Source organism: Odocoileus virginianus, chromosome 2 (assembly GCF_023699985.2).
Source record: "Odocoileus virginianus isolate 20LAN1187 ecotype Illinois chromosome 2, Ovbor_1.2, whole genome shotgun sequence".
Taxonomy (NCBI): Eukaryota; Metazoa; Chordata; class Mammalia; order Artiodactyla; family Cervidae; genus Odocoileus; species Odocoileus virginianus.
Window position 1 is genome coordinate 85669504 of NC_069675.1, and position 21634 is coordinate 85691137.

The following is a 21634-nucleotide window of genomic DNA, read 5'->3' on the forward strand; positions in this document are numbered from 1 at the left end:
CAGAATTATTACTTGCCTATTAACCCATACTTCACATGAACTAGCTCATACTTATTAAAAAGGGGTTTGCTCTCAGAATTAAACCTACTCCCACTCTAAATGCACATGGATTAAATCATAATTATTTGCTTTCCTTTTATCAACCGTTTTCCATCCTTGTTTCTAATCCTGGGGTCTGCTTAGCAATTATTTTCAAAGATACCAGCGAAGGAGTACAAACAAACGAAAACATCCAAATAATCCTGTAATTGCTGCTTTCCTATGGAAAGAGTGCTAGCTGATGAAGGCGCTGTCAGGCCACCTCACTGCTTTCATTGGACCTGCGTGCAAGACTTGGGCGTCTGTAAGGCAACTTGGAGGGGTCAACCTGGGGACACATCTCAGTCTGAGAGGCAACGAAAGGAGGGAGATGATCCTAAAACAGGGAAAAGCATGTGTAAAGCGGACGGAAAGCGCTCAGAGGCTCCCAGCACCGGAGTCGGCGCGGGCGCGGCTGGGGAAGGCGGTCGGAGCGCCGCGCTGGGTCCGGAGCCATCGCCGGGTCTGCAGGGCGAGCCCGGGGGAGGCTTCGGCGCTGCAGCCGGACGGGGAAAGGGCCGGTGAGCGTGGTGGCGCGGGGTGGGGTGACCCCGATGGAAACACACACACTCGCGCGCGCGCGCGTTCCGTACCCGGGCACAAACAACACAGGAGGAATTATTCAATCGGGGGCCTAGGGCCACCGGCCCGCCTCCCATCGTGGGTCCCGATCAGAGGCGGCCCGGCGCCTTGGCCTCTGCGGTTGCCCCTCCGGCCCCTCCGGGAGGCGGCCTGCTTGCGGCGCGCCCTCGCGGTCGGACGGAGGCGGAGGCGAGCCCGGGGAAGTCGCCCCATTCCGGGCCCCGCCCACTTCCCGACGCCGCTTCGCTTTCGCTTCCCCGCGGTGCAGCCCGCCGGTCCCCGGTTTCGTTTCCCCAGCGTGCGGGGCGGCACCGGGAGGCGCCCATGGCCTTCGGCCGCCACCCGCGCGCGCGGCGATTGCTCGCGCGCCTCTCGGGCCGGCGGCGCGGGGCCTGCGCTCTGGCCATGGAGCCGCCGCGCTGCTTCGCGCTGGAGCTGCCGGGCTGCACCCTGGCGCACTTCGCGGTGGGCGAGCAGGCCCCGGGCGCGCGCCCCGACCCCCGCGTGGCCGCGCTCCTGGGCCCCCCGGGCCGCAGCTACTCGCTGAGCGTGCCGGGGGCTGGGGGCGCGGGGGCCCGGGTGCGCGCGGCCCGGCTTCATCAGCACCTGCGGCAGCAGCTGCGGCGCGGCCCCTTCCAGCGGTGCGAGCTGCGCCGGCTGCTGGGCTACCGCCCGGACGGCGGCGCCGGGGCCCTGCAGCACGGCTTCCTGCTCCGCGACCCCCGCGACAGCCCCGACACCCGGCAAGCGCTGCTGGCGCTGCTGGACGCCTGCCCCGAGGCCCCGCGCCCGCGCCTGGCCGAGTTCTCCGGGGACCCGCTCTGCCAGCTGTGGCGGCGCCCCTGGGAGCGGCGGGACGGCCGGGGCTGGCGGCAGCTGGGCGGCGAGCGCGTGGGGCCCGCGCCGGAGCCCAAGCTACACCCGGTGGTGCCCGACCTGCCCAGCGCCGGGGTCTTCCCGCACCGGGAGGCCGCCCGCGCCGTCTTGGAGGCGGTAAGAAGTCAGGTCCCTTCCCAGCGCCCAGGGACCCCCCGGAGCAGGGACGTGGAGGCAGTGGGCTCTCCCTGGGCGGGGGCTGGCCCGCCCCGACCTCTTTTGCCTCTGTACCCCTGTTAGCAAATCGGGTGGTGAAGGCGGCCGCTGTGCCAGCCGCTGTTTAGACCCCGGGCTCTTTCCGGATTCTTGCCCGCCAGGACCCCCAACCTAACTGGATATCAGTGGGAAGCTGACATCCAAGCAGGAGCCGTGGGGTGCCCGGGAGGGGAGGGGAGAGGCGGCTGGCTGTGCGCAAGAGCTGTGCCGTCTCAGAAGCAGTTATCCGGTTCTGGGAGGTCGGAGTGTAGAGAAGAGGGCTTGAGTTTGGGGGTTGGAGAAAGTTAGACTTCAGTGGTGCCCGCCTGCTTACTGGCAGCTACTTATTTCGTGCGTAACACACCTGCCTCGCGGTGTTAGGACAAAGAATCAGAGGTGCTTGGTGCGGGATGGCTGACATTCTGACCGCAGCCTGTAGGCAGGTACTGAGGCTGGACTCTTGTATCTTAGATACATTTTAGGAACTCGGGATTATTTCTGAGTGCTTACAATTGCAAAACCTGGGTTTGGATCCAGACACTGGTATTTATTGAGCTTCCCAGGTGATGCTGCTGGTAGAGAACTCACCTGCCAATGCAGGAGACTTGAGAGACTCCAATTGGCTCCCTGGGTCGGGAAGATTCTCTGGAGGAGGGCTTTATTCTTGCCTGGAGAATCCCATGGACAGAGGAGCCTGACCGGCTACAGTCCACAGGGTCGCAGAGTTGCACACGACTGAAGCAACTTAGCAGGCACTGGTATTTATGACCTGTGCCACTTTCAATAAATTTCTTGAGCGTTTCTTTGCCTTGGTTTCCCTAATCCATAGATGGGGTTAATAACAATAACGCTCTCGTAGAGTTATGTTGAAGAGGGGCCAAGGTGATACTCCCAATGGCACTTAGAATATTGCCTTGCTCAGAGAAAGCACATAAGAAAAGAACATGCCCGGGCCTCTCTGTTAGAGATGCTGTGAGTACACAGTGAGGTCAGGAACAGTTCAGACCTTGAAGCCCGGAGACCTGCAGCAGTTGGCACTCTGCTGAGCCCTTGAGCGCTCAGGAAAGGACAGGGTGCTGACTGCTTTCCTTGGCGCCTCCAGTGGGGCTGATTCCCCACGTTTGTGACCCAGGGTCCATGGTCCACTGCCGCCGCGAGACGCTGCTCTTGTCAGGCATCTCTCCCGACCTTCCTCCTCTGGGGGAGGCTGGTCCGTGAGAATTGCAGGCCGAGTGGTCCCGACACTTACTGCCTGTTTGAGCCTCCGCTGCATCATAAAATAAACCAATCCTGCCCTTTCTGAGGTTCAAAATGCTTTGCACTTTGGCATGGTGCCAAACACAACTCTGCCTCATCTGCCCCGGGCGGTCTTCTCAGCAGTTAGAGTAGCTGCTGCCCCGGCCCCGTGGCCCCGCTGCTGATGTGTGGATATTGCTTTCCAGTGCACGTCCTTCATTCCTGAAGCCCGAGCCGTGCTCAGCCTGGTGGACCAGTGCCCAGAGCAGGTCCAGAAAGGAAGGTTCCCTGTTATTGTCATTGAGGGCCTGGATGCCACAGGTAAGAGGATGTCACCTGCTGGTACCAGGCAGTGAGATTAACAGATCAGTTGCAGAAATAGACGGGTCTTGGCAAGCAAAACTTATTGAGGGTTCAACTCATAAGCCTCCTGTGAGCCTCTGTTGTGTGCCAGGGACGGAGTGAAGCTGGCTTGGGATGAAATATGGATAACTTCCAGGGGAGCTGAGCCTCGGGTGCCCCTGTGAACACGGGGGAATGCAACCCCCTTGGTGTGGGAGAGGAGGGGTGGGTCATGGTCTGGCAGAGCTTGGAGGGGTGGATCCCTGGATTGGATTTTCAGCAGGACAGGCGCTGGTCGGGTGGGGAAGGTGGGAGAGATCCTCCAGACAGAAGAAATGGCAGCCTGCAGGCAGTTGGAGTCTTGAAGTGGCCCAGTGCGGCCGGGAACTGTGGGAGCAAAGTTTGGGAAAACTAGGGAGTGGAGGGGAGAAGACTTCAAAGCTGCCACGCAGGCGTCAGAATGCAAGAGATGTGCCCACACTTGGCCAAAACACAGCAGCAGGAGGAGGGTGGCCCAAGGGCAGGGCGGACCCGGGACAGCCAGTGTCGTGAGGCTCCGTGGGAGGCTATCTCTTTCTGTGTCAGCTGACTGAGGAGGGGAATGAGGGCCTGGGAGCTGATGCCAGAGGTTCTCATTAGTTTATAAACCAATGAGGTGACTGTTTTATTTTGGCTCAGACTGTAAAGAATGTGCCTGCAATGCAGGAGACCTGGGTTCCATCCCTGGGTTGGGAAGGTGCCCTGGAGGAGGGAAAGGCTACCCACTCCAGTATTCTGGGCTGCAGAATCCCCGTGGTCAGAGGGGCCTGGCAGGCTACAGTCCATGGGGTCGAAGAGAGTTGGACATGGGTGAGCAGCTGAACACAACAAACATTCTATTAATAGTGCTTCCCAGGTGGCGCTGGAGGTAAAGGGCCCACCTGCCAGTGCAGGAGACGTGAGAGACATGGGTTCAATCCTTGGGTCAGTAAGATCCCCTGAATCGAACCCACCCCAGTGTTCTTGCCTAGAGAATGCCATAGTCAGAGGAGCCTGGCAGGCTACAGTCTGTGGGGTCTCTAGAGCCAGACACAACTGAAGTGACTTAGGACAGAGGTCAGATGGATTCTGTTAACACCAGTAGAGGAATCCCAAGTTCCTAAGGGTCAGCAATTTTTTAAAAAAATAAAGAATCATATTATTCAATCAGCTCCTTAGTCTTATAGGTAGAAAAATTGTCTTTGCTTTTTCTGAGTTACTATTAACTTTGGGGAGAGATACCGTGGCCTTGGTTAAGATCTGCTGTATTTTGTATGTGACCTGCAGGTAAAACCACTGTGACCCAGTCAGTTTCAGATTCACTCAAGGCTGTTCTCTTGAAGTCACCACCCTCTTGCATCAGCCAGTGGAGGAAAATCTTTGATGATGAACCAACTATCATTAGAAGAGCTTTTTACTCTTTGGGCAATTATATCGTGGCTTCTGAAATAGCTAAAGAATCTACCAAATCGCCTGTGATTGTCGACAGGTATTTGTAATATTGCCTTGAATTTGGCATTTTTTCCTAATGTATATGTGTGTGTGTGTGTGTGTGTGTGTATGTGTCCGTGTAGTGTACATATGTATATGCAATTATACAATTGTGTTTAAGCCAAACTGTATTATGATAATAGTAGGAATAATGTCTATGATTTATTAGCCTATACCATTGGCTGGCATTTTGCCAAGAACATTCCATAGACTATCCTAAACTCTGGAACAATTACTACTACTTGGATACTGAAACTGCTAATGAGAAACACAGGTCTTAGAAAAGTTAAGTAGCTTGCCCAAGTGAGAATGCTGGAAATACCATGTTGGGAATATTAACAAAGGTCCCTACTTCAGAAGTCGAGCTTTCAGTGACTCATTTGCTTATTGGTTTGTTCACCAAACATATATTGGGTGTTTACTGTTTGCCAAAGACTTCTTGATTTAGGGGATTCGGTGGGGAATGAGCTAGAAAATGCCTTGCTTTCATGGAGCAAACATTGTGCTCAAGGAGAAGATGATAGTCCAGCACATGGATATGTAAGATAATAATCAGAGAATGGTAAGTACTGTGAGAGGAGAGTGCAAGGTCGTGTGGTGGAGGAGGGCTGACCCCCCCCCCCCCCCAGATGTGGCTTAGTAAGGCCTATGTGAGGAGGTGCCTTTGGCCTGAGCTGTGAATGACCCTAGAAAGACAGACATGGAAAACTGTGGAGTAAAAACTGCTGGAAGGGGATGCAAGACAAAGTGTAGAGACAGGAAGAAGGGAACATGTTCCAGGGCTGGAAACAGGCCAGGAGAACTTCTGGACAAGTGTCTGCTATCTGGATGGATAAAAAAACAGACAGATCAGCAGTGTCTGTGGCTGTGATAAGGTGTGTGGATTTTATTCTGAGTGCAGAGGGGAGCCTTGGGAAGGTTTCAGATAATAAGAGTGACATAAGGTGAGTTATATGTTAACTTTCCATAAATAAAAAAAATGGCTTTAAAGTGCCACAAAAATAGACAACAGGTACAACAAGCAAGTCGTACTAGGGTTAAAGTCACCAGGAATCGGTGAAATGAGAATTAAAATGACAGTGAGGTCCCAGTTTCCTCTCATGGGGTAGTGAGCCCTGATTGAAAAGGTCTGAGCTGGAGATGTTATGGATCAGTAGAAACCCGTGTGGTGCTGGTGGGAGTGGGTACCTGCCTGGTGACTTGGGGAGCAATTTGAGATGTAGCAAAGTGGAAGATTTGAGCAGATTCTTGTATCTCCTGGAGAAACACAAAGAGAATCTATTTCAGCTTTGTTCATAATACTGAAAAACTTGAAAAACCAGTAGGCATCAGCAGAAGAAAGTAAATAAATACTGGCGTATTTATAGAATGGCGCGTCCTATAGCTGTGTACATGAGTATGATATGTCAATGTGTCTAAGTTACAAAACCATCATTTCAAATGAAAGAAATCAAGTTACAGAAAGATGTTCAGTAGACTACATGCAAAATAATAGAAAAAAACATACCATAAAAAGGGCTGCAGGGTGAAGGGTGGGAGGAAAGTTCAAGAGGGCGGGGACATACGTGTTCATGCATGCATGCATGCTAAGTTGCTTCAGTCGTGTCTGACTCTTGGCAACTTTGTGGACTGTAGCCCACCAGGCTCCTCTGTCCATGGGATTCTTCAGGTAAGAGTACTGGAGTGGGTTGCCATGCCCTCCTCCAGTGTGATCTTCCTGACCCAGGGATAGGACCCACATCTCTTTTATCTCCTACATTGGCAAGAGGGTTCTTTACCACTTCTGCCACCTGGGAAGTTCTGGATATATGAATACTTATGGCTAATTCACACTGATGTAGGGCAGAAAGCAACACAACATGGTAAGGCAATTATCCTCCCATTAAAATTAAAGACAAAAGGGCTGGAAAGGTGTTGACCATTCAATTTAGGAGAGTGCCATCCCCTGGGAAGGAGAGAGATACAGTTGGCAGGGAGGGCCACAAGACTTTGATAGCAGCTGAATTCATCCTAAGCTTTTCTCCCATGTACATCTTACTGTTCCTGCTGCAATTTTTCTTATTTTTGGAAAGATGAGTGATTGCATTAAAGTCTGACAAGTGTTAAGGGAAGAGAAGTGATTATGAATGGAAGTCTCAAGGAATTTCAAAAAGTGAACACAGCCGAGGACAACCTGCACCCACATCGTGACTTAGAACCTTACTCCACCCTGTAAGTCCTTCCTTTTCAGTCCTTCCCCTAGTGGGAACCATGGCCTTGATTATCCATCCCTGGATCTTATTTGTTCTGCTTGTTCTTGAACAGTCTACACAGGCAGATAGACTTCAAGTGCCATTTGCATCTTACTTCATGCGACCTGTGAGCTTTGTCGCTGTTGCCACAACCATTCTTTCATGGGCTTTGTTTGCTCACGTGTGTTACTAATCCTGGTTGGTTTGCCCAGAGCTCCCCAAGCCAAACCCTGAGCCTCTGTTTGCAGCAAAGAAAGACTGTATTCACAAGGTCACCAAGCTAGGAGATGGGAGAAAATCTCAGGTCCCTCTTCTCCAAAGCAAGGGGCTCGGATATTTATGGGATAAAGATGCATGGTACTCTGAGGTGTGGTGAGTGTGGTGGTCACTCAGTTCTGTCCGACTCTTTGCGACCCCATGGACTGTTCAGTCCATGGAATTCTCCAGGGCAGAATACTGGAGTGGGTAGCCTTTCCCTTCTCCAGGGCATCTTCCCAACCCAGGGATTGAACCCAGGTCTCCCGCATTTCAGGCAGATTCTTTACCAGCACAAGGGAAGCCTTTGAGGTCTTGAGGTGTGGGGAGCCTGGGAAAAGGTGATAGCAAGTAGGGGAAAGGTGAGGTGATGATACAGTGCAGGTATGGCCAAGCATGTCCAGAGAATGGCCACATAGTTGACATTTTTGGCCTTCTGACATCAAAAGGTAGCTGACCAGTCACTACCTTGGGAGGGTCAGTGGTCCCAACCAGTCCTAAGCCTGGAGCTTGAATCTCACACCACCGACTCCACTCCAACTTGGGCAAACATCTCAAGACTCCTAGGACCAAGATACTATCGATAGGGGTAGAGAAGGATCTTGTTACTTATTGTTTAGGCTACGTGATGCTTATAGAACATGCAGGGGTTTGTGAAAACAGTTAAATCAGGCTTGATCAGTCAAGGCAGGTTACAGTTTGTTATTTATTAAGCAAGTTATAGTTGAATGGACCTAGCTGATACTGGCCCTTAGTTTCCCGTGTATGCCTCTGTTGCCTAGAATCCCAGGAGTGGGATTGCAAGGGTGCAGGGGGCTCACGTGTACTCACCTGGAGGAGGTGCCACAAAGAAGTGCTGAAGTGGTTGAAACTTCATAGCACCCTCCCCCTACAGTGGTGTCCGAGAATTCCCTTCGACCCACATCTTGGTCAACATTTAGCATTGCTGGTCTTCCACTATATCTAGTCCAACTTTTCCACTGTTCCTGGTGGGAACGTTAGTCATTTAAAAGCTATAGCCAGAATATGGAAGCAACCCAAATGTCCATCAACAGAGGAATAGATAAAGAAGTTCGGTTCAGTTCAGTCACTCAGTCGTGTCCAACTCTTTGTGACCCCATGGACTGCAGCATGCCAGGCTTCCCTGTTCCATCACCAGCTCCCGGAGCTTGCTCAAACTCAATGTCTATTGAGTCGGTGATGCCATAAAGATAAAGAAGATGAGCACATATATACAATAGAGTATTACTTAGCCATGAAAAGGAATGGAATTGGGTCATTTGTAGAGACGTGGATGGGCCTAAAGAGTGAAGTAAGTCAGAAAGAGAAAAACAAATATTGTATATTAGTGCATCTAGAAAAATGGTACAGATGGCCCAATTTGCAGGGCCTGCAGATGTAGAGAATGGACATGTGGACAAAAAGTGGGGGAAGAGGGGTGAGAGGAATTGGAAAATTATGATTGGCATGTACATGTAAACACGACCATGTATAAAATGGATGCATAGTGGGAAGCTGCGTTATAGCTCAGGGAGCTCAGCTCGGTGCCCTGTGATGACCTAGAGGGGAGAGACAAGGGAGGGGATATATGTGTATATATATAGTTGATTCACATCCTTGTGCAGCAGAAGCTAGCATAGTATTCTGAAGCAACTATACTGCAATTTTAAATAAAAGCTAATTGCCACACCCGGAAGTAGAACTTCGAACTCTTCACATGTCTTTCTCCATGCAAAAGAGACAGATACCTGCATATCTGAAGTTTCCTAAAGAGATCACTCTGTATATTGAGAATGAAGTGAGAGGTGGTGATGGAGGGGGAGAGATGAAAACAGTAGAAATTAGTTAGCAGGCCTTCACTGTCGTCTCAGCCCTAGTACCGGTGGGTACTTTTGACTGTGGGGATGGCAAGATAGCTATTTCAGAGTCGGCAAGTCACAAAGGGTCCTAGAGGAAGGGTAAGGCTGTGTTTTCTACTGTGGGACTTCGTCACCTGTGGGATGTTTTCAGCCTATTGTTAAAGTGTCCGGATTTACTGCACTGATGTCTTTTTTGTGATACAGTCCCCTTTATCTTGTGGAGAAAGACTAGGCTTTTCCTAATGAAGTGTGACTCCACAAAGCGTATTATTTCCTGAGATGTGCCCAGATGAGCAGCACTGGCTCCTGCGTGGAGGCAGGCGCTTATTCTTGACACCCTGATTCCTTATCCGTTCCCTGCTGACCAGAAATTGAAAAAGAATAGATACATGTAACTGAATCACCTTGCTGTACTCTTGAAACTAACATAGCATAGTTAACTAACTCTCCAGTTCAGTTCAGTTCAGTCGCTCAGTCATGTCCGACTCTGCGACCCCGTGAATCGCAGCACGCCAGGCCTCCCTGTCCATCACCAACTCCCGGAGTTTACTCAAACTCATGCCCATCTAGTCGGTGATGCCATCCAGCCATCTCATCCTCTGTCTTCCCCTTCTCCTCCTGCCCCCAATCTCTCCCAGCATTACGGTCTTTTCCAATGAATCAACTCTTTGCATGAGGTGGCCAAAGTACTGGAGTTTCAGCTTCAGCGTCAGTCCTTCCAATGAACACCCAGGACTGATCTCCTCAACTCTATTACATTGTAAAATAAAAATGAAAAAAAAAAAAAGACTCATAATGAATATCCAATGAGTTGATGTAGGCAGACATGCATTGAAAACAACAAATTGCTATTAAAATATAAAGCATTATTATATAAGCAATGCATAAGACGTCAGCAAATTGCATTTGATTTGAACTAATGTGGTTTCCCTGATGGCGGGAATGGAGAAAACTAAATAATAAAGAGACTGAAATTGATGGCCAGAGGCTGTGATTATTTAAAATGAGCTGCAGTGTTGTCAGTGAGAGGACTCTGGCTTTGCAAAACAGGGCCCCCATTCTTCCCTGATTTTTCTTCTTTGTGTCTGTGAATTGTCTGCAATTTTGGTCTTTAAAGAGATAATACTAGATCACCTTGTCAGATGAAAAGAAAAGAGCAGTTATTTGTTGTCTGAGTGGGTTTTGTTCATGTTTAAAGATTTTAACGAAATCCATTTTAGACAACACCATCATCTAGCTGAAAAAATAAGGGAGATGGAGTAATTTTTGATGGTGACTGTGGTTAAGGTTGGCAACTTAATCACCCTTATTACCTTTAAAAATCTATTCTTGCTGATGGCTTTGCTGGAATAAAGAAGGCTTTTTACATTTAGATGGTATCAGCCTCTATATTCATAGCTGAGTATTTAATTTGGTGAACTGGGAGAATGTGCAAAACGCAGTGCAAATTGTAGTTCTGTTGCCAAGAAGGAGAAAACCTGGACCTGTGTGGATTTTTTCAGCTGGGGAGACAAGATGTATCTGGTAGAAAAAGTGAGAATACAAGTTTGTAAGTGATTAGGAGTCTGGTAAGTGATACACAGGGCTTCACTGGTGTCTCAGAGGTAAAGAATCCTCCTGCCAATAGAGGAGACAGAAGATACACGGGTCCTATCCCTGGGTCGAGATCCCCTGGAGGAGGAAATGGCAACTCACTGTAGTATTCTTGCCTGGGAAATCCCATGGACAGAGGAACCTGGCGAGCTACAGTCAATGGAGTCAAAAAGAGTCAGACATGACTTGACAACTAAACAGCAACAAAAATGATACACATGAATGGCCCGGGCAGAATTCAAGCATGCAGCAGCTACAGTGGCCATGCTTTTAGGAGGTGGAAAGGGACTCTGAAGGATGAATGACATTAGAATTGATCAACTCCCAAATCAATTTTTTTACATTTATTCTTTTTAGTACTCTCAGTGGTGTTGTCATAATGCAAAATGATGCAGCTTTTGTTTTTAACTGGTGCCCAGTAAGAATTAAATATTTTCTTATAATGACAGTGTGTTACATTTTTTATAAGCACTTGAGTATTTTTGTAAAAACTATAGGGAAAAAAACAAAGCTTTCATGACTTTGATTTTCCAGACAAGGAATTGAAGACTCACCTATATCCACAAAACGAGTAGGTGGCAGAGAGTAAAACAACACACAGCTTTGATAAAGGACAAGCTTGTCCTTTGCATTGTGAAAAGTAGTTCACATCTAACGTGATTAACAGTCTGGGATTTTAAAGCATCGCATGCAGTGAGTGGAAAGGCCAGACAAGGATGGGGCCATGGGGCCTCTATACAGTGGGATGTGTATTAACTGTTTCATAAATATTTGTGAAGGTTTAAATGTTTTTGTAGTCCTTTGATACTGGATTTGGAGTTTTGCATTTTGTCACTTAAAATTGGAATATGACAAAAACAGGGCAAGAGTGTAGTAAAGGATGCCAATTAATAAAATGATTCTAATTGTTGTTTTTCAGCCTTTAAGTTGTGTTCGACTCTTTGCCACCCCATGGACTGCAGCATGCCAGACTTCCCTGTCCTTCTCTATCTCCCATTGGCTTCCTTGGTGTCTTAGACCATAAAGAATCTGCCTGCAATGCAGGAGACCTGGGTTCAATCCCTGGGTTGGGAAGATGCCCTGGAGGAGGGCATGGCTACCTATTCCAGTATTCTTGCCCAGAGAATTCCATGGACAGAGGAGACTGGTGGGCTACAGTTCATGGGTTCACAAAGAGTTGGACATGACTAAGTGACTAACACTTTCACCTTCTCCCAGAGTTTGCTCAAGTTCATGTCCATTGAGTCGATGATGCTATCTAACCAATCTCATCCTCTGCCGACCCCTTCTCCTGCCTTCAGTCTTTCCCAGCATCAAGGTCTTTTTCCACTGAGTCAGCTCTTCAAATCAGGTGGCCAAAGTATTGGAGCTTCAGCTTCAGCATCAGTCCTTCCAATGAATACTCAGGGTTGGTTTTCTTTAGCATTGATTGGTTTAATCCTAATGCAGTCTTTCATATATCCAATAAAACATTATTCGTTACATACTTATTGTGTGCCAGACACTTGTTTCAGGCTTTAGGAAGTAGAGATGACTAAAAAATGATTTATCTAATGGAGGAGACAAAAAAGAGCTTGTAAACGGCTAGGTCTGACTTAGAATGAATCTTTCAATAGAGTTGAGTAGGAAAGGGTTGAGAACTCAGAGGGAGGAACAGTGAATTGTCTGGGGTCTCCTCTGAGTGAGATTCCCTTTTCCATTATGGTTTATAGCAGGGTGTTGAATATAGTTCTCTGTGCTATATAGCAGGGCCTTGTTGTTTATCTGTTCTGCATATAATAACTTACATCTGTTAACCTCAACCTTCCACTCAATTCATCCCTCAGCTCTCCTCTCCCTTGGCAGTCACTAGTCTGTTCTCTGTGTTTGTTTCAGTATCTTAGATTCATTTGTGTCATATTTTAGATGCTGCATAATAAGTGACATCATACACATTTGTCTATCTCTGACTTATGTCACTTAGTATAATAATCTCTAGGTTATCCATGTTGCTGCAAATGACGTTATTTCATTCTTTTTCGTGGCTGAGTAATATTCCATCATGTATATGGACCCCACCTTCTTTATACATTTCTCTGTTGATGGACACTTAGGTTGCTTCCCTGTCATCTCAACAAGTTCTGTTTTAAAACACCATAGGAACCGAATGGGCCTGTGGATTTTTATTTGACCAGCACACAATATTAAATACCAACAGACTACCAAGTAAATCTATTGAAACAATAGAAACAGTGACAGACTTTATTTTCTTGGGCTCCAAAATCACTGCAGATGGTGACTGCAGCCATGAAATTAAAAGACGCTTGCTCCTTGAAAGAAAAGTTATGACCAACCTAGACAGCATATTAAAAAGCAGAGACATTACCTTACTGACAGAGGTCCATCTAGTCAAAGCTATGGTTTTTCCAGTAGTCGTATATGGATGTGAGAGTTGGACTATAAAGAAAGTTGAGCCCTGAAGAATTGGTGCTTTTGAACTGTGGTGTTGGATAAGACTCTTGAGAGTCCCTTGGACTGCAAGGATATCCAACCAGTCTATCCTAAAGAAAATCAGTCCTGAATATTCATTGGAAGGACTGATGCTGAAGCTGAAGCTCCAATACTTTGGCCACCTGATGTGAAGAACTGACTCACTTTAAAAGATCCTGATGCTGGGAAAGATTGAAGGTGGGAGGAGAAGGGGATGACAGAGGATGAGATGGTTGGATGGCATCACCAACTCAATGGACTTGAGTTTGAGCAAGCTCTGGGAGTTGGTGATAGACAGGGAGGCCTGGCATGCTACAGTCCATAGGGTTGCAAAGAGTCAGACACGACTGAAAGACTGAACTGAACTGAACTGAACCAACTAGATCAACATCCTCTGCCATCGTGCCTTCAAAAAAGAAAGCATCCTGCAGGGACAAAGTGACAAAGTAGTCTTGCCACACATGCAATTTCAGCTGAGAAAATGGAGCTCTGAGAAGTGTGCGCCAGATTATTATTCTGGATACTGATTCTAACTAATTTTTACATGTTATAAATATGTTAAAAAATAGGATTTTGTTTTATCTCTTTAATGTATACAGTACTAGGACAGGTTCAGCAGAGCCATCCCTGGTTTTGACATCCTCAGTGGCTGATTTTTAGGTACTGCCTTGATTTCCTGTGCATACAGGGAACTCACTACCTTTTTCCTTCTCAGGTACTGGCACAGTACGGCCACCTATGCCATAGCCACTGAGGTGAGTGGGGGCCTCCAGCATCTGCCCCCTGTCCATCACCCTATATACCAGTGGCCCAGGGACCTGCTCAAACCCGACCTGATCCTGTTGCTCACTGTGAGCCCTGAGGAGAGGATGCAGAGGATTGAGGGCCGAGGCATGGAGAAGACCAGAGAGGAGGCTGAGCTGGAGACCAACAGCATATTTCGTCAAAAGTAGGTGTCCTGATGTGATGTGAGGGGCAGGGGTCTCTGGCTTGGTGATGACCCAGAAACAGCACTGACTCCAGCAGAATGGAGGAGATGACATGGCTCCCATTTTCCAAACCAGCGAGGCAATATCCTCCTAGTTAGAGTCACCCCCTCCCCTGGGACAGCTCCCTGGGGCTCCAGCGAGGTTGTTCTCTAGCCAGGGGATACCTTCCTCCTAGTCCTGGCTGTGCTAGCGGCAGGGTGAACCTGAGTGAGACAACATGCCTTTCTGGGCTGTTGTAACAGGATGTGCATGAGCACTGTCTGTGATCACAGCGTGAGTCTTAACTGCTAGGGGATCCCCGTGTGTCAGGCGTTTATTTCTGATGCTCTATAACCCTTGCAAGGACAATATTAGCCATGTTTTACAGCTTCCAAAACTGATGCTCAAAACGTTAAGTGATATGTCTAGCACAGGAGACATAAGAGACCCAGGTTCAATCCCTGGGTTGCGAAGATCCTCTGGAGGAGGGCATGGCAACCCGCTCCAGTATTCTTGCCTGGAGAATCCCCAGGGATGGAGGAGCCTGGCAGGCTGCGGTCCGTGGGGTCGCAGAGAGTCGGACACAAGTGAGCGACTAACAGTTACTTCCTTACTTAACCATAAGTTTGTTTTCCACACCTCTGATTCTGTTTTGTAAATAGGTTCCTTTGAACTATTATTTTTTTTTTTTTAGATCCGACATTTAAGTGATATATGATATTTGTCTTTCCCGGTCTGACTTGCTTTGCTCAGTGTGATAGTCTCTAGGTCCATCCATCCACGTCACTGCAGATGGCATTGTTTCATTCCTTTTTATGACTGAGTCTGGGTACTCGTTTTGACCACAAAGCTCTAGAGTGTTGGTCACATGATCATCCCTGGGCATTCTGCACACACAAAGGCTGGTTAACACCAGAAGGGGAGGTGGAATTTGTGCAATTTTAGAAGAGTCCTAAGTGAAGACAGTGCGCGTGCCAAGGACCTCTGGCTTGTGCAGAATCCTTCAGGGTGCGGACTCCTGAGAAAATTGCCACTGGGAAACTTAATCTCTTCGAGCGTCTGCACCTTTCTTTGCCAAATGGGGATAAATGACAATGGTTCTACTCCTAAAGTTACTCTGGAGTATAAAGTGAGAAGAATATGCAGAATGCTAAGGCTTGGCAGTACTAGGCGTTCAATAAAGGTTAGCTATAAAATATTATTAATTTTTCATTTATTAAACTAGATGTGTCAAATGTTTCCTGTGCACAACAGGTTGCCTGGGGTGGGGGGAGTGAGCTCAGCCAGATGGGGACCTGGCTTCAAGCTGTTTGTATTATGGTAGGAAAACAACATTTGCACGAAGGGCTATGTTAACACATGGGCTGACTCTTTCATTCTGCCTGTCTCCAGGGTAGAAGTGTGCTACCAGCGGATGGAGAACCCCGGCTGCCACGTGGTGGATGCCAGCCCGTCACGAGAAGAGGTCCTCCAGATGGTGTTAAGTGTAATCCAAAATAATTGCAATTAATTGTAGTTACTCCGGGCCATGCGACACATTTTACTAAACCTGATGCTGTTTGATCCATCTAAGCCCACAGCTGGTTGTGTGGTTTTCCCAGATTTCAGTTGCGTAAAGTGTGTTGTGTATCAGAAGGTTGGACATTTCAGTTTTACCTAAACTGTTGTTCTCCTGGCCAAAGGACCCATGTGGCTTCCATCTGCCAAGTATAATGAGCGTTTGCTTGGAACGGGTTCTTAAACTACACCCCCACCAAGTCCTTCCAAGATGTGTCTCCTCTAGAAAGTGCAAGGTGGACAGAAGCAACTGAGAAGTTTGTCCAGATCCATGGAAGTCCCCCTGGCACCCCCCGTGTCTCCGCAGGCTTGTGTCCCAAAGAACGTGTCTGCATGTACCGGCTGCCAGAGCCCATCTCGGAGTGGGGGACTCTGAGCAAGAAACATCTGGCTTGTGTCTGAGGCTTCTGGCCCCTAAACGGGTCCTCTTGGTTAGCTCTGCAAAGTCAAACGCAGAGGAGGCCACCCCAAGAGGCTCTGACTACAAACACACCGAGAGTCCTTGGATTCTGTTCTGCTAATTTACATTCCTCTCCTTTCCTCCGAAAACATTTCTTTGGATGGAAGGAGTGGTCTGCACGGAGCTAGGTGCATTAAGGGCTTCCCTGGTGGTGCTAGTGGTAAAGAGCCCACCTACCAATACAGGAAACTTTAAAGACACTGGTTCACTCCCTGGGTTTGGAAGATCCCATGGAGGAGAGCGTGGCAACCCACTCCTATATTCTTGCCTGGAGAATCCCATGGACAGAGGAGCCTGGCGGGCTACAGCCCATGGGTTTGCAAGAGTCGGACACAACTGAAGTGACTGATGCATTGAACGGAGCCAATCCAGTCATGCATTTATACTCAAGTTTACATCTTATTTGTCCTCAGTGTAGGGGCTGCGTTTTACTAATCAGAATCAAAGCCAAGAAGCTGAATGTAACACTGTTGTATGTTTTTATTAGACAGATGCCATTTATCCTACTGAGTAAGCACAGTGGATCCTGGAATGGGATTTCTCAATGAATTATCTTGCACTTGACTGTCTTATGAGTGTACATGCACTTGGTATTGAGATTTGTTTGGCTAGAAGAAAAAAAAATTTGAGAAAACAGAAACTTAATAGTCTTGTGGCCTTGGGTGAGTCATTTAACATCATGTAACTTGATCTAAAAAGTGACAGTAATTCTTCATTTTTCTTAAGGCATTGGGTGAACTAGGTGATTACTTAAAATTCCTTCCAGTTCTAAGATAGATTGAATCTGTGAATTACTTTAGGGGAATGGCTCAAGAAGACATCTCCTCAGAAAAATTTAAGGCATTATCAGGTATGGACTCTTAAATTTTAATAAGGTTTATATTAGCTATCTCTTATTATTTTTCAAAAGAACTGTAGGTAATTTATGCATAGTTTATGTACACGTATGGACTTCCTCAGTGGCTAGGCATTAAAGATTCCATCTGCAATGCAGGAGCCACAGATGGGAGTTTGGTCCCTGGGTCAGAAAGATCCCCTGGAGGAGAAAATGATAACCCACTCCAGCCTGCTTGCCTGGAGAATCCTGTGGACAGAGGAGCCTGGCGGGCTCTAGTCCATGGGGTCAGGAAGAGTTGGGCAGGACTGAAGTCACTGAACATGCACACATGTACATAGATAAATATTTAATTTTAGGTAAATATTTTTTAAAGCTGATAAATCACGCTTGGGTGAAGATGTGGTATCTAATTATCCTGTTGGTGTTATTGACTTCAAACATTTTCAAAAGCATATGCTGGCACCTAGAAACACAAACATTTAATGCTTTCTGTATGTACCTTGCCAACAAATAAACTTGCTGTGGTTTTCTAAGCTATTCTGTTGTCACAGAGTGTGTGGGTTTTCCTGAAGGGGATCCCCCAGTATGCCTCTTGTAAGGGAGGGGATTTGGGGTTAAAGAAGTGAAAAGAGGTGAATTTGTGGTCAGAATGCTTTCAGCGGAAGAGGAAGGCATTTTTGTTTCTTTTTAAATGTCATTTCAAGAAAGTGCAATCCCTTCCTCATTGCACATGTTAAAGAGATTTAGTCCTCTAATCTAATAATTCTTCATCCACTTGTCTTTATATGCTGAAAGGGGTAAGATCACTGAATATGAGATAGCACCTCCTGCCCGAAAACGATGACAAGGAATCATCTGTTTGGTTTTGTTTCATTAACACTTTCGTTTTTGTTCCTGAAATAGACCTTGAGTGTCCCATATATTTATTCTTCATCTCTGCCACAGTAATAGAACTTTGAGTCTGACACGTAGTTGCCAGGAATTTCCAAGTCTTTCTTACCCCTGGAGTGGCCAAGTGACCACTCCATGAGAGGTCCTTCCCAAGAGCAGAAGGGGATTAGGAATGTCAGGGGGAGGGCAGCCCCCCTCCCCTTTTAACCTTGCACACCGCTTGCTATTCAGGATGATGGTAAGGCATTTGGGGGTGAGTGAGCCCTACACAGCTGGGGAAGCAGATGAGTGTGGCGGCCGTCACTTACGAAAACAGGTAGGTTCTGGGTACGGGGTGTGTCTGGGGCTCCAACCTGGAGCATGCGTCCATTTGGGGACACGGCTTCTGTGCGTAACCTCAGCGCCCACCTTCTCTATTTGCTTCCCTTCGTAGAGGCAGGTATCTGGGATTTTTGTTTGTTTTGTTCTGTTTTCTATACTAGAGTCCTCGTTTTTTGCTGACACTTCTCTCTGTGAAATGTCTCCCTCCTCTAGCAACAGTTGTGAAGCATCTTAAAAATGTTTAGACCCTGGTATCTTTTTGGAGTATATACCAAGGAAATGATCAGTAATGCACATAAAAATATTTCATCGTATCTGCATGAAGTACTTCAAGGAAGTGGAATGTATTTACTTAACGGGCACACTTGTTTTATTGCCCTCTGCTTTCTTGTGCTTCCCAGATACTGTGTTACTTACAAGTTGAAAGTTGGAGGCAACCCTATGTCAAGCAAGTCTTATCAGTGCTGCTCATTGACAAATGAGCTGGCACGTGGGATCTTAGTTCCCTCACCAGGGATAACCCACATAAACCTGGTTACCTGAGAGCCTGATGGAGTTGTACAACGAGATGAATTCTGTTGTCACGCCTGCTAATACAGCACCCATACTGCAGCCTGTGGATCAAGAAGACTTTCAAGTCATTACTTAGGGAATGTATTTCATAAAGCTTTAGCTGCCATAGACGGTGATTCCTCTGATGGATCTGGACAAAGTCAACTGAGAATCTTCTGGAAGGGACTCACCATTCTCAATGCCGTTAAGAACACTCACGGAGCTTCCCTGGTGGTCTAGTGGCTGAGGGTCCACCTTGCAGTTTTGGGGACACAGGTTCGATCCCTGGTCAGGGAACTAAGACCCCACCTGCCACAGAATAGCTAGGCCCGAGTGCTGCTAGCAGTGAGCCCTAGCACCACAACTAGAGAGTCCTAGCTGTTCAGTTGCTGAGTTGTATCTAACTCCTTGCGACCTCATGGGCTGTAGCACGCCAGGCTTCCCTGTCCTTCACGATCTCCCGGAGCTTGCTCACCACTGAGTCGGTGATGCCATCCAACCATTGCATCCTCTGTCATTCCTGAGAGCCACAATGAAAGAGCCTGCATGGCACAACGAAGATCCTGCATGCCACAGCTTAAGACCAGATGCACCCAAGTATATAAATAAATAAATAAAATGTTTTTTATTTATTTTGTTTTTTATTTTATTTTTTTTCATTTATTTTTATTAGTTGGAGGCTAATTACTTGACAGTATTGTAGTGGGTTTTGTCATACATTGACATGAATCAGCCATGGAGTTACATGTATTCCCTATCCCAATCCCCCCTCCCACCTCCCTCTCTGCCTAATCCCTCTGGGTCTTCCCAATGCACCAAAAAATGTTTTTTAAAAAGAACATTCATGAGGAGGAAGGAACTACAGTGTGGTGGAAACAGAAACAGAATTATAATCAGAACTGAAGCTTGAAGATGTGGCTGAATTACTGCAATCTTATGATAAAACTTTAATGGATTAAGAGTTTTTTCTAATGGGTGAGCAAAGGAAGTGCTTTTTTGAGATGGACTCTACTCCTGGTGAAGATGCTGTAAAGATTGTTGAAATGACAACCAAGGATTTAGAATATTACATAAACTTAGCTGATAAAACAGTGGCAGGGTTTGAGATGCTCGACTACAATTTTGAGAGAAGTTCTCCTGTGGGTGTAATGCTATCAAACATTTGTGTGCCTGTACGAATAATGTGTGCTTAGGTATAATGCGCATTGATTAAATTATTGTTTGATTGCTCAGTCATGTCCAAGTCTTTTGTGACCCCCATGGACTGTAGCCCACCAGGCTCCTCTGTCCATGGGATTTCTCAGGCAAGAACACTGGAAGGGGGTTGCCATTTCCTTCTCCAGGTAATCTTCTTAAGCCAGGGATCGAACCTATGTCTCCTGCTTTGGGAGGCAGATTCTTTACCTCTGAGCCACCTGGGAAGTCCTGGTATTGATTGAATGCACTAGGGTAAATCCTTTACTGAAATGCTAAGCAGAATCCACCAAGAGACTTCTCTGGTGGTCCAGTGGTTAAGACTTTGCCCTCCGATGCAGGAAGTGTGGGTTTGATCCCTGCTTGGTAAGCTAAGATCCCACATACCTCCAGCCAAAAAACCCAAAATATAAAATAGAGGCAACATTATAACAAATTTAATAAAGACTTTAAAAGTGGCCCACATTAAAAAAAAATCCTAAAAAAATTTTCTTGCACCTAAGATGTAAATATCAAAAATACTTCCCCCCCGCCCTGAGATGGCCCATGATTGAAATTTCAGCAAAAATGAAGGTATAGCTAAAACCCTTTTGATTATAAGCAAGGTTGGCTGATTCAGAATGGAAATTCCGTGCTGAGCAGCAATATGGCTTCATGGGTGCTAGGAGATAAGGGTCTTTATGTCTTTGGTTTGCTTCCCATTCAAACTTGTTTTTCTTTAAATTTTGAACCCAGGAGTCAGACACTAAGCTGTGCCTCACATGGACATATATATCCCCAAGCAAATTCATTTACTCTTCAGGGCTCTGTAAAGCATGCTCAATCACTCAGTCGTGTCTGACCCTGTGTGACCTTATGGACTGTAGCCCACCAGGCTCTTCTGTCCATGGGATTTCTCCAGGCAAGAATACTGCAGTAGGGTGGCCATTTCCTTCCCCAGGGGATCTTCCCAACCCAGGGGTAGAACCTGGGTTTCCTGCGTTGGCAGGTGGATTCTTTACCACTGAGCCAGCCGGGAAGCCCTCTGTGAATGCAGCCTTGTTCATATACTTATTTTCTTAGAATGAAGAGGAAAAAGAGAAATGGTGGTTGGCCTTCCCACCACCACCACCCCACCCCCCTGCCCTGGGAAAGCTTTTTTTTTTTTTCTCCCTCTCACTTTAAAAGCATAGTAACTTTATGAAATTCATTCAGCCTGCCACTGAGATCTACAACTAGGTGGAGACACTGTTTTTTTATGATGCCTAAAAATAATCTGTTTTTTTTCACCAGCAGCATAACTGGTTACTAGACATAAAAGTCTTTAGTCCTATCAAGTTTCAACCTCCCTGGCATTTGATCTCTAAACATCCCCCTTAGGTAATGTGGGTTCTTTTTTAGAGAGAAGCTCAGCGGCTCCAATCTCTGTTTTCAAAGATCCACGCTGGCCTCTCCCCAGGATGGCATCTGGGTGCCTGGGGCCAGAAGTGTCATTTCAGCAAAGCTGGGGCAGGGGAAGTGTGGGTGAGAGTCACAGCATCCTCTCTCTAGTTGGAAGAGGAATGCCCCGCCCGTGTGGATGATTGAGATTTGTTTTTTGTGGCTGTTTCTGAGGAACCTGGCCTTGGTGTAGGTCTCCTTGGTGCTCA

The 21634-nt window shown here is 47.2% G+C and overlaps 1 protein-coding gene across 1 annotated transcript; it reads left to right on the forward strand.

Moving 5' to 3' along the window:
• The first annotated feature begins 669 nt into the window (after positions 1–669).
• Positions 670–17585, forward strand: CMPK2 (cytidine/uridine monophosphate kinase 2). Its single transcript, XM_020911993.2, has 5 exons — positions 670–1653; positions 3174–3288; positions 4615–4816; positions 13941–14174; positions 15586–17585. Exons 1-5 carry the CDS (start codon positions 985–987, stop codon positions 15701–15703), a joined length of 1338 nt encoding a protein of 445 aa, XP_020767652.2. The 5' UTR covers positions 670–984; the 3' UTR covers positions 15704–17585.
• The last annotated feature ends 4049 nt before the right edge of the window (positions 17586–21634 follow it).

Excerpts from the sequence above, each read along its gene's own strand:
- CMPK2 (XM_020911993.2), top strand. The coding sequence starts at position 985 with ATGGCCTTCGGCCGCCACCCGCGCGCGCGGCGATTGCTCGCGCGCCTC. Across the intron at positions 4,817-13,940 it reads TCGCCTGTGATTGTCGACAG|GTACTGGCACAGTACGGCCA; the intron begins GTATTTGTAATA and ends TTTCCTTCTCAG. Across the intron at positions 14,175-15,585 it reads AACAGCATATTTCGTCAAAA|GGTAGAAGTGTGCTACCAGC; the intron begins GTAGGTGTCCTG and ends GCCTGTCTCCAG.